Raw genomic sequence first — 13,570 nt, forward strand, 5'->3', positions numbered from 1 at the left:
CAGAGGGACTAGCGGAGTCCCGGTGGATGGCCCGGGCTCAATCGCTGTTGGCCTGAACATTTGACTTTGTACCGGTCCAGCACGACTAGACATCCCAAACTGGTGCTTACTTTTTAGGCCTCGTCTGAGCCAGCGCATGCGCTGCCCTGCGAGACATTCAGTGAGTGTGCTTTCAATAGTCCGACCACAGCTGTTGGGGTGGCATAGAGCATGCGGTTTCGCGCACAATGATGAGCAGAGGCGCCATCGGGTTTTCCTCTCCCATCATGGTGCGCACACATCGCACACCACTCTCCAGCCTGCTTTCACTTTTGCTGTTGCGAGTACGCGTGCACCACTCGCGTGCTTTTTTTTCATTTCTTTTAGCGTGCGCGCACACACAACTCCCGGGCTTGTTTTTTATTTCCTTTTTGTTCTCCCTGGCTCCCTCTCTGTGCCCTTTTCCCCCTCTTTCTGCCCTTTGTTCCCCGTGTACCTCTTTCTGCCCTTTGCTCCCTGTGTACCTCTTTCATCACTGTTTCCGTGTCTTGCTCCCTCTCTCGTCTTATTTTCACCATCTTACACTGCTACCACCGGACAGCAGAATGCAGGCTTCCTCCCACCGTGCTTCCAGACACCAGAATGAGGGCCTCCTCCCACCATGCTTCCGGACAGCACAATACTTTGATTAAACAGCAAACAGGCGATGAGCCTCGCAACATCTCTGTGCCGGTGATAGAAGTCACAGGGTGTTTTTACTTTTTCATCATGGTAGACTCTACTACTACCGGACAGAACAATGCAGGCCTCCTCTCGCCGTGCTTTAATTAAACAACAAACAGGCGACCAGCCTCGCAACATCTCTGTGTACAGTGATAAAAGTCACAAGCTGTTTTTATTTTCACCATGGTAGACTCTGCTACCACTGGACAGCACAATACGGGTCCCCTCCTGCCGTGCTTTAATTAAACAGCAAACAGGCGACAAGGCTGGCAACATTTCTCTCAACGGTGATAGAAGTGAGAGGTTGTTTTTATTTTCACCATCGTAGACACTGCCAGCACCAGACAGCACAATCCGAGCCAGCTGAAAGATACCTTACTCTTTAAAAATGGTCCTGTGGAGTGTGCTGCCTGGATAAACTGCTATCCTACTGTAATTTTCAATGCCCAGTACAGGCAAATATATCTGGGGGCAAGTATTAAACACGTAAACAGTGGCTTTAAAAACAAACAAACATTACTTTGCTTTAAGTTACTGTGCCACCTGGGTAAACTGCAATCAATTCTATAATTTACAATACCCAGTACAAGCGGATATATCTGGGGGCAAGTATTATGCACACAAACTGTGTTTTTTTTCACTAAAAACATTACGTTGTTTTAAGTGACAAAATAAATACCATTATTTAGCAGAGGCGCCATCTGGCTTTCATCTCGCTCTCCCAAATGCACGCGCCTCGTTCCGTCTCTCTGTCTTGCTTGCCCCTTCGCCTCCCCCACCACAGAGCGTGTCGCAGCTTGTCCTGATGGAAGCGTTCCATCAGATACCAAGGATCTAGCCCCGGTTATTTTACATTTCACAAAAGCCTTCCTGAAGCAACCACCATAGGTCCAACTAGTCACAGTACATATATAGGGGGGGAAATATAGCCTGTTTACAACACCCTTAACCGGACAAGGAGATGTGATCAAAGGGGAACTTTGCTACCCGCCCCATCCCCGTTGTGGCATGAGTCCGAAAACTGAAAGCAGTTAGTATATCCCAAAGGACAAATGAAAGCTCTTACCCGACCGCTGTTTCCCTACGTTACTTCCCTTCTGCAGGCCCGAGCGCACCAAATACCTACATCAACAACGTGAGATTAAACACTACAACAAGCAACTCCTACCAAGGCAAGAGTTGCTGTGTCTCAAATCCAAAACAAGCCCAATCCCCCTCTAAAAGACGCCCAAAACATGTTCACGTTCTATTAAAACATGCATAACAACAAACCACGAAAATGCTTTAAGATGAAAAATGAAACAAAGTATTCTCGTGTAAGTAAAATGCATGTATAGAGAGTAATTTGAAAGTGTCCAAAGTCCGAGACTAAAGCGGAAAATGTGTATGTTTCAACAGATTAATACTTTTACACTTACACATATGAAAGTGTTATAGTTTTCATTTTAGACTGTTAATTGTTTGATTTTAGTTATATTTTTATTTATTAATTTCATTTAGCTTTTTATACTGAGATGCAGTCAATATGCAATATTTGGGTGAGAGTGAAGACAGGGATGGACCCGCTAGACTGCACTAAATGAAAGTTAAACCCTGACACATCGCAGACGCCATATTGTTTAAACACTAACATGTACCTATCACTAAACAACCCAATGGCACATGAGAAACGCCACATCCAGGCAGGCAAGGCTATATTTTAAAACGAGCATTGGCATAGCCAATAAGTCTTGCCTTTGGGACCTTATAAGTGTTTAGATATGCAACAGTTAATGTTGTTGCACCAATTATATTGTGCTGCATTACTAAATACTTCTAAGGTCCCAAATGCGAGAACTATTGGCTAAGCCAATGCTTGTTCTAAGTGCTATTTGAGAGTTTATTCTTTAAAAATTCATAACTCAAGTTCTCTTTATTGGATTTTAGTTGTTTTGCTCTTGTTCATTCAGTCTATTAAGTTCTATTGTTGTAACCTGGTGTGAAATCTTTTTGTGTGGTGTTTTTCCTGATTTACTGTTTGAAGTGTTGTTGAAATACTTCACACATTTCCTCCACGTTAAACCTGACTGCTCTGTGCAAAGCTACCAGAGAGTGAGCACATGATAATTTAGGGTTTGTTTGTGCCTTACCCTGATTAGGATTGTGGTTATTGCATGACCAGGGCTGAAGCCCCAGTCAACCAGTAGCCCAATGTATAGCACTCACAACAGAGACCTCTGATCTCCACCTTTTCTAGATGTACTCCCCTGCACAGCAGCAATGTATTCATCACAGCTGTGATTTCTGAGTGGGTAGGAAGAGGGGTTGGTCACCGGTTCAATTGTGGTCGAGCAGCAATGCAGATTTTTCGCAATCTACTTGGACACCTGTATGGAATTCGACAAGTCCCCTCAATGCTGATCCCAGTGAGACTTCAGATCCCACTGCAGCGTCCACACATGCCACCTGGTATAGTCCACAATCAGTATGAAAGAGGCAAAGAGGCCCAGAAGCCTCAGAGTTGCTCTCACCAAAATCCAAGTCAATGGCTTAAACATTGAGATCATAGCCCGAATGTTCTGAACTCGTTGAGGTGGGGGAAAGGCTTGGAAGAGCACCTTACATTAGGCTCACTCCATTTATTTTATTGAAAAATAAATAAATGAAACTATAAATCCAAGAAGACTAGGGGATTCTCAAAATATCAGGATCAACGCTTTAGACACAATCAAATGCACGTATGTATACTTTATACCTTCATGCATTTGTATTAAAAAAAATTACTTCCACTATTTAAAATGCTAACAAATATATATTTGGCTCTGGCTTTTGGTCAGATGGTAGAAGCGAATAAGTAAATGTGTTAAAGAAACAAATATAGCACTTTATCACGGGCCTAATTGTCTGAAGATTATGGTCATCTCTAAAGTGGGAGGTCCGACTAACAGCAGCAACCTGAAAAAATACACAATAGAAAGTTTTAGTGTTTTCCAGAAGATCATCAAAAGTGACTTTGTCTTTAGTTCTAAAGGGAGTCAATTTGTAATCAAAAGCCCTGAAGCTTCTCTTCTATGCCAAAGCCTGTTTTTATTAGAGTTCTGTCGCCAATTCTTAGGTTTCTTCATGACGTGCCAGTCTAAGCTACCATCATGCTTTTGGAGTAAGTCAGTAGGGCCCTTCTTCTTTTAAGGTTTAATTATGATCCTAATCCGTATAACTATACTGACCATATTGACATTAAATTCGCTCTCAAGTGGTCCCTAACCATACGGGATCCAGCCAGCAACCAAGTGATGAGTCTATCCAGATTCTAGGCCAATATCATTAAAACCAGTCTAAAGCAAACTTTCGCTTTCTAGTTACACTCTATTCATTTTACTGGGGATATATTGGTTGACATTAGCATCACTAGAAATGTGATTGATGAAGCAGCACTTTTAAAAATAAGATGGTCCCCAAGACAACTAGCTCTCAGTGCCATGGGATTCTAAGGACACTTTATCATGATTTACTTGACTCTGGTGCAGATATTACCGGTGGTCAAACAATCATTCTTAAAGGCAATTTGTTTCTTCATTACTGGATCTTCGTATTTTGCTACTTCTCATATCAAGCTACACTCCATTTAGATCTCTCTGCTAGATCTCTGTCAAATCTCCCCTTACTACCCAAAATAATGAGATTAATATTTGTAGGTAGATCTTTTTCAGAGTTCAAAACACAATACTGGAATTCTCATGCAACAGAAATCCATATTATCACAGATCACTTTATCTTGAAAACAAAACTTGACTATTTTCAAATGACCATTCTGCCTTTGCTCGGCAATGGCCCTAGGATTTCGTTCCAGGGTATCAGTGTGCTTTGCAAACGATTTTCATTTGTTTGTTCATTCATTCAAAGGAGACAGTGTCTACCAGCAGTAGCTGCTGTACAAACCAACAGAACTTGAATAGATGATCTTATAGTTAAAACCTCGGTTTGATTCGGCTTACTTTGGCATCTACAAAGGGACTGTTCAAGCAGCCCACTAAATGGAACATTACAGTAGTACAACAATCTATAATAGTAAAGGTCTCAACTACTAAAAGTCTTTTGGACTTCAGAATTAAAATTAGACTTTAGAGAGTTCACTTTAGAGCCATAAACATACATTTTAATATGTTTTATTTTCACAGCTTTTTTGAAGAACTTTGGAAAGGACTCCACTTGTTATGACTGGAGCAATTTGTGGTAGTTACTAATCAGAACAACTCCATTTTCGCACACTTAGGTCCCATATGGTGCCTAAAGCACACCCCAATAGTGTACTGCATACTAAAGGAGTCTAGTTGGCAATCAAGTTCAATTAACATAATTTGTTCCAGCCACTTGACCACTTGTGAAGCAATCATGATGGGGTGATAGACCTTTAACAAGGTGGGACCTTTAAGCAGAAGTATCCATGAGCCCAAGTTAAGTAAGTCTTGCACTAGAGCAGACAATCATTTTGCCTTTTGCCACTGCAAAACATGTTCACATGCTTCAAACAGTACACAGAAGAAGTAAATTGGTAGCAGTAGCAGATGCGTATTTCACACCCCGGACATTTTCTATTGCTCCTTCATATGTTGTACATGTTCATTGTGTTAGTAAAAGCTTGTGCTGCTTTTGCTGTCAATGCTGCAATTGTGTTGTATGTTAATGAAGCTTGGTAAAATCCTCTTCACTATACAAAAGCCAAAAAAATGAACTATGAAGTAGGCGAGCCCCACACAGTGTGAAAAGGGAGGAGTAAAACGTGACAATGTCCTTTATACATACAGACCAGGTGCAATTCAGCAACAAGGGATGCATGCCCCCCCCCAACATATCCAGGGAATTAGAAGTCCTCAAAACTGGGATAGATTTCAAAGACTTCAATAATGTTGTTTACTAACTTCTGCCTGTACTCCATTATGACCCCAGGAGATGGTTAGTTTCTTTCAACTTAACACTCTACAGAGATTGTCAGAAATTTTAGACTCCTACTTCTCCATTTCCAATCTCACAAACTCAAAATATGCCTGTTGTGCCCGTTCCCATGGATTCCAAACAAAGGTGGCTGCCTATAGGCAAGCAGGTGAGAGTCCACGAGAAAAAGAGATGATCAAGGTGCTCCAACTAGCATTGGCAGGGGTGTCAGGGCCAGTTCACAGAAAGGTAGAACCATCCTGCATGTGGACCCCTAATTAAAGTATTTTGGCTCAGAGAGCCCTGCATACCTTAAAAAGCCTCCACCACTGGTTTCTTCAGGAAAGGTGGCACTGCGACCCTGCGTAAAGACTTCAAATTAAACAAATAATACTGTAATGCCACACAAGTCCCCACACACATTCTCCATAGTAATCCACTAATGCTACAGTGCTACCACAGGGTCCACCTCTTTGCCCAAAGAAAGAGAAAATCCCTTTCCCTCTAAAGACAAGCAGATATCGACTCCCAGCCGGCAAACCTCAGCCACAACACAAACTTAAACTTAAATGCCAACCACCAAATGCATGGGTGGTTGGATTCCATGTTTAAGCATCAACAGGAACCAAAAATGGGTTGGGTTGGTTAGTACACTGAATGTTTCATCCTCAATTCCAGGATGGGCAACGGCCAGAAAAAAGGTTTCAAGAGAACCCAAAGCTGGGGCCACGTTTTCCCAAGACCACATACCTCTATACCCCACACTCAAGCACAAAGTGCCTGAAAAATATCAATGTCATGCTGGTAAGCTCTCTGGGACTCCAAGTCATCATCACAGACTTCAGAAGACTGAGATATTATACCAGACTATAAAGATAATTATGACCTATCTCATGCTGCCACAATGAAGGAACGTCCACGCCCAGCTGAGGAAGTGATATGCAAGGAACTCTCATCACTAACTCTTTCATGCTTCTTCTAGTGAAGTGTGACTTTGCATACTACCACATTTATTTGCCCTGCTTAAAGTAACGAGCACTCTTTTGGTGAAGCAAGGATATGAGATGTATTTAGCTACTTCCTGTGGAGGGTTCTATTTATTTAAACATACATGCCAGTAGCGCCAATTGTTCCACCTGCTAGTGCACTGTGACAATACATAAACAAGGACTGATAAAGTTAGGAGGTGTCCCCTCAAAAATAAAGGAGAGACCCAGCAGCCCAGGGCACACCAGCTCTGGTAATGAAGTGCACTTCATTTTAGGCCGATGTACACATGTGATCAGGCAAACCACTGTCACTGACAGTGTAAGACAGCCAATGGATGAAGTGGTCTGAATCACTGCCCATCCTGAAGGGGGTGGAAGGAAAATGCGAAGACATTTAAAAAGAGGGACTACTGAAAATCCCTGTGTGAATATATATTGATACTACTTTTTATTATGTGTCTTAAGAAAAACATGAGGCTGGCATGACAGTGAAAGCCGTCTCCTGGCAAAACCTAAGAAGCAAGGAACACAGTAGGACAGCAATTCTTAACCTGTTGTCCGGAGACCCATGGGGGTCTGCACAGCTAGACAGTAGGTATGCGACCTGTTAGTAAGATGAATAATGTTAACAGATTATTAAAGTGAATATAAATAAGAAAGCAAAATAGAAAATTGAACATTTTCAATGTCCCAGAAGTGTGAAGGAATTGGAAATTGGAGGCCAAAAATTAAGTTAGTGTCCTCGATTGGTTTGTGGAAGCAGAGCAAATGCATCAAAGATAATTTATTTATTTATTTATTTATTTATTTTAAAGGCTTTATATTGCGCTGGCTAGACCCGGAGGTATCAAAGCGCTTTACATGAGCTTCAGATCATAGTTACAGGTTACATCGTTACAAAGGTTACACAGTTATTAGAGAATGGCAACATAGTTACTTGTAAGGTCAAGATAAACAATAAGCACAAATACGTAAGGAGAAAAGCAGGCAGGAGGAAAGATTCGGGGGAAGGAGCTGGGGAAGTAGACCTCAGTAGGCCTCGGTTATATTTATTATTGTCCCAACCTTCCGGTTAAATTTTTTTTACCATTTTTTATATTTGTTTTTGACTTAAATTTATCATTTGTGTATTTGTTTGATGAATGCTTTTTTCCATATTTTTGTTTGTTGTTCTGAGGTTCAAATCATTGAAATTGCTTAAATAACTCAGTGGGGGCCCCTGGATTTCAATAATGATACAGTGGGAGGGGGTTTCCTGGATTGCAGTAACGGTTAAATGGGGGTCCACAGAAGTCAACAAGCATTTGCAATGGAATAGGTCTCCCGTTTGCAAGAGCTTAAGCTACTGCCATTGTAAATGACAATGCCTTTTATTTATGTTTTAAAAACCGACACATAAAATAAAGGCCTTGTCATTTACAACGCCAATAGCTCTAACTCTAGTAAATGCGAGACCTGTTGCATTGCAAATGCTGGTTTGTAAGATGACCAGTCAGTCAGACTATAAACAGGCCAAGCCAGCCAAAAAAAACGCCTACACTGACCAGTCGCACCAGCCCTTCTGGGACTGCCTGAAAGCCCCATAGTATAAGCCAGTCCGACATTGGAAGGTAACGATAAAAAAATCCATATTATCAAAAAAAGAGTCCGAATCTTCTATGAAGAGTGTCTGTGTGTGTATGTGTTTCAGACTGCACGGTGATCTTGGGGCAGTTGTACTGCGTGTGTGTACCCGACCCGTCTCCGGTCCGCTGCCCCGGTTTCCAAGGAGCCCTGCTCGAGGCCTGCGAGCCGAGACAATGCGAGATGCTGAAATATTAACCAGTTCTAGGCCTCGCCCACTGCCGCTAGCTTCCTGGTTCCCGGCTCGTTGGTGGGGATGGCTAGATAGAGCCGGATGCGGGAAGCCCCCGGCGGGCTCGGGCCTGGGTACGTGAGAGGAAACCTCCTTGTGACGCCTGGGGACTGCTCGAGCCCGAGTGTGTGAGAGACTGCGTCAGCAGCGTGAGAGGCGCGTGCGCGCAGCAGTTGAGTGCCTTCGCCGGACTCTGCCACCTATGTGCAAGTTACTGGTGTGTGCAAACCTGCCTGTCCGGCTGCATCAGGGTAGCTCCCGCATGCAGTCTTGTTTCATGTACTAACATGCCATGTCAACGGTAGGACAACGGTTTACATGTCTTTGTTTTCTGTGCTGTTGTATCGTACGTTACTTTGCAGGCCGCCTTGTTAACCAGGAGAAGCCCCGATTGTGCCAGATGATGCAGAGATGACACCAGCGCAGCGAAAAGAGCCCGGTGAGGTAAGAGGGGGGAGAGGGAGGGGTGTGTGTGTGTGTGCCTGCGTGTGTTTGGGCATGCGTGAGTGTGGCTGTGTGTGTGTGCGTGCGCGCGATTGAGAGAGCCGAGAGGCTGACTTGCTGGGAATGTGGACAGGAGATGTGCACGGCGCAGGGCTCGACGTGCACGCCCATGAGGTGAAATCGCCAAGGGAAAGCGCGTACCCTTCCCCTGTCCAACATTCCCGGCAAGTGAACAACATAAGGTCTTTTCGCTGGAGCAGCGCTTTGCGCTGCTAACACCAGCGAGACCTAAAAACTTACGAGCCACTGCAGTAAGAGAACAAGACACAGAAAGGGAAGCAAATCAGTGTCTAACATTACTTGTTTGCCTTTGAGCTAAAACACTGCTGAATTTACAATGTAAACTAAAGCATGGCTTTGTTTTTAAATGACAGTTCATGCAAGTACAACCCATACAAAATCAAACTCACGGTGCTGGGAACCATCTAGTATTTTTTTTTCTTTATTTGTTACCTCATTTGCTTCGATGTCTTTAGAAGAGAGCTGTTTTAGTGCTTCCTCCAGCTGACTTGCAATGGAGTTTTTCTCCCTTGTTAGTCTCTCGAGCAGAGCGTCACGCTCTGCCACATTTTGCAACATTGTTGTCATCTACAATCAAAGCAGGAGAAAATAAGAATTGCAAACAAACTCATAAGACAATGCAGAGACAGCCACTGAAACAGTAGCATTCATCAGTGGGGAGGCATGTAGAGTAAGCCATTGTACAAGGAGGTTCAAGCATGCTTCACCCCCACATTTACAATCTTAAGAACGTTGCTGAGAAAAATAAACGTTACACTTAAAAGCGGGAGTCAAAATAGTTCTTCTTCATACTACAACGATGATGCACTTGGCATTGTTGTCAAAGCTCATTGTGTCAAATTTACAAAAGATGGAGTCATCAGTAGCTTAGAAACTTCCTGTTGTGTGTGAACTACTGTGAGATTCCGTCCACCTATGCACTCAGGTCTATCTTGCACAGTGACTCCCATTCTTAAACTAAATCCTACAACATACACTCATTCTTATAACCGTTCTGCACAGATACAACCAAGTGTAAGGTGAGCGAGGTAGGTGCCACACATTTCGCCCAAAAGTGTACTATTGAAAGCTTTAAGACCCTATACTAATAAGAAGGGGGAGACTAATGTCATTGGGAGCAAAGATCCTAATTCTAAGAATTTAGAGGATGTTAAGAAGGAGGCATCCATTGACATGGTCATCTGAAGCCATAAAAGCAGGTTTTTGTAGAAACTTTTCTTCAAATCTTGCAGTCTTTGGCCTTTTGGGCTGGACATAGGCGAGAAATGAATTTTTCAAAAGGATCCTAACTATGGACCTTGACATTCACACACAAACAATATGGCCTTAAATGCTCTTTTTGGTTGAATCTGATATGGCTTCATTACACACTTGAGAGAACCCACTGGTGTTAAAAGGCTGCCCCAAGGGTAGGATAAATATTATGAAGAAAAACACTTGTCTAAAGATGAATAAAGCTCAAAGGTTCTCCCGCTGGACACAATGTTCAGTAGAAATCTCAGGTATAGCTGTCTCTGGGCGAAATGTTTTTATTGTGCTTTCACCTCATTGGCTCACGTTTGGATCTTTAGCAATGAGATGAATAGGCTACTAAAGTAACAATGTTTAAGGTCTATAAGGCTATGTTTAATTTTACAGTGCTATTTTAAAGTTAACCTGGAATCCCAGGTTGACGAAGGGGAATGGTTCAAGTGATGTAAACTACTATTTACAGCCTGGAGATGTGTACTGAATGTTTTATTATTTACCATTTGTGTAGTTGCCCTGAAGCCATCAGATACGGTCAAAGAGAGCATCCCTGAAATTTCTCGCTCCTGCTTGAGTAACCGGGCTAAACATTTAATAGATTGATTACACTCTTAGTGGGGTCACTGTTGATAATCTCTGAGTGTTAGCCTGTCCAGTGTATCCTTGATGCCTCCCAACTTTTTTTATTCGCGTTGGCGATGGAACCTTTTGCAGCGGAAGCCAGATCGGGACGCTACTATAGGGGATTGGACTATAGGGCCAGACCGCACGCTATCTCGCTGTACGCGGACGACCTGCTGATGTTTTTGGCTAATGCAGATGAGGAACTGGTGGGTGCGAGGCGACTACTTGAATTGTTCGGGAGGTTATCGGGCCTGAAGGTCAATTGGACCAAGTCTTGCCTATTCCCGTTGCGACGGGGAGAGCCGTGCCCTCTCACCACTCAGGAACTTAGATGGGAGCCTCATTGCCTGCACTATTTGGGGGTTTATGTATATCATACACCTGCAGATATGCTGGATGGTAATATCACCCGTTGCATTAACGCCCTGAAAGGGAATATGGACTTCTGGGCCACCCTCCCACTCTCAATGACGGGTCGTGTCTCCTTGCTGAAGATGGTGGCGCTCCCTAGGCTATTATATTACTTCCGAACCCTGCCAGTCTGGATAGCCGGCTCCGTCTTCCGCCGTTTAAGATCACTGATTATAGCGTTTATCTGGGGTACAGGTAGGCGACGAATAGCGCTAGATACCATCTTGCGGCCCAAGGATGAGGGAGGTATGGCAGTTCCTGATTTTGAGTGCTATTACCTGGCGGCACAGCTGCCAACCTTTACCCAGGAGGTCGCAAGGGTTTACCGAGGCCCAGAACACGGCAGAGACGAGGGCACCCCGCGTCATGTGCTTGCGTATATTACCCTTCATCAGAAACTGCTCGTCAGGGACCTGACGGTGGAGGAACAGACGTTTCGGCTTTGCTGGAACCGGGCGCGTAAACGGGCGGGACTCCGTCGCATGTATGCACCGGAGATCCCGCTGGGCATGATCACGGCCCTACCTCATGGTGGGGATTGGTCGAGACTGCTGGGTTGGGAAGAGGCTGGGCTACAGATGTTGGGCGATCTCTATGAGGACGGAGCATTGCTTCCGTTCCAGGATCTACAGGAGCGATTTGACTTGCCGAGGGGAGATTATCTCTTGCACGCGGCAGTGACTGGCGCCATGCAGGAGCACTGGTGCGAAGGGCTGCCGGAACCTGCTACTTCTATGGCTTGCCAATACACGATGATGGCAGCGGGAACTTTTAAGGCAGTGACCTGTCTGTATTCCCGAATGTTACGGGAAACCCTGCAGCCGCTCACTGCCCTGAAAGCTAAATGGGAACTGGACCTCCAAACGGAGATCCCCGATGCCACCTGGGGTCAACTGCTGCGGAGGGCGCGAAAGAGCACGAGAACGCCAGATTCCAACTTATACATTTCTACATTCTTCATAGGGCATATCTTACTCCAGGGAAACTGAAGCAGTATTTTGGGGTGGAACAGGCGGCCTGCCCTAGGTGCAACACACTGGAGGCAGACTTGGGTCATATGCTCTGGGACTGCCCCCAGTTGAGGGATTATTGGCAGGAGATAGATTGGGAGGGCACTGAACAACGCCACGGATAGAGAGATACAATACACTAAAGCGGTGGGAGTACTGCACTGGTTTCCTCACACGCCTAAAAATAAGACGACCAGCAGGTTTATAGATATGGGATTGATATTGGCGAAGAGGGAAATCACCAGGAATTGGAAATCAATTATAAGCGTATAAGCGTTGGTACAATGAATGTCTTAAGTGGGCGGCGTGGGAAAGTACTTTGAGATATCAGCTGGCTAGAAGGGCTGGGGATGAGAAAGCCTTGGAGAGGGCGTCAGCATGGGAGACTATAGTGCAGGCACTCCGAGATGGTACTGGGGAGGAGGAGGGAGACGACACGGACTCTGATGTAGTTGACCCCACCAACACGCCAGGAACACACCCTTAGCGAATGTTACATTCCTTCTTGCACAAACCGGGACTTACGTTTTCTAGGATTCCACTATAGCGCAGCCATTGGGGTGGGGTGTTGGGGAGTTCGGGGGGTTGTTGGGAGGGGGAGGGGGAGGGGTGAAAATTTAAAAGCGGTCCATGTCCTCCTGTGGTTTCAAGAAATGGGTATCGAGAGAGGATGCAGGAGATGGACATACTGTTGCCGCAGCCCGGCCTTCTGGATGGGGGCACACTGGCTGTGTAATAATGGTCGTCGAACAACTGTGCACCATCACACTGTATTGATTTAATATTCATCTTTGTACTGTGTATGCAAAATTTTGGTACTGCAATAAAAATGATGTTACAAAAAAATGATGCCTCCCAACTTTTTTTTACTCCTAACCTCTCCTTCTGTTCTTGCGGTGTTAGTGTGGTCCCCTGTTGCATGACAGCTAACTTCGCTTCCTGGTCTGTAAGGTCTAGTTGAAGCTGCGTTTTATTACCATATACTTTTCCTAAGCATTCCCCTTTCAAGAAAGCTTTCATAGTTTCCCACTCATACCCTAGTAGCCTTAGAACCCCATTTTCCATCCTAGAAGACCACAAGTGTAGTTTGAATAGAGTAGAGGTAAACAGGATCCTTCAGGAGTCCTGGGGGCCAACAAAGTCAGCAGCAGTGCCGAGATGGTAGGGACCAGTGTGGACCTTGGAGCAGGAGTAGAAGTATGGATCGGGATGAGCACAGGGCTAGGTGTGGGTCCTGAAGGATCCGGTTAGCACATGGAGGGAGGGCCAGCTGCTGCAAATGCGACTCATTCCTG

General features: G+C 44.6%; 1 protein-coding gene across 1 annotated transcript in view; it reads right to left on the reverse strand.

The window, feature by feature from the left end:
• Positions 1-13,570, reverse strand: part of SDCCAG8 (SHH signaling and ciliogenesis regulator SDCCAG8) — a 1,376,087-nt gene that overhangs the window by 1,058,432 nt on the left and 304,085 nt on the right. Inside the window, exon 11 of the mRNA XM_086925289.1 lies at positions 9,415-9,549. Within this exon, the coding sequence (XP_086781415.1) occupies positions 9,415-9,549 (135 nt within the window). The remainder of the gene's footprint in view (positions 1-9,414; positions 9,550-13,570) is intronic.

Source organism: Lissotriton vulgaris, chromosome 6 (genome assembly GCF_964263255.1).
Source record: "Lissotriton vulgaris chromosome 6, aLisVul1.2, whole genome shotgun sequence".
Classification (NCBI taxonomy): domain Eukaryota; kingdom Metazoa; phylum Chordata; class Amphibia; order Caudata; family Salamandridae; genus Lissotriton; species Lissotriton vulgaris.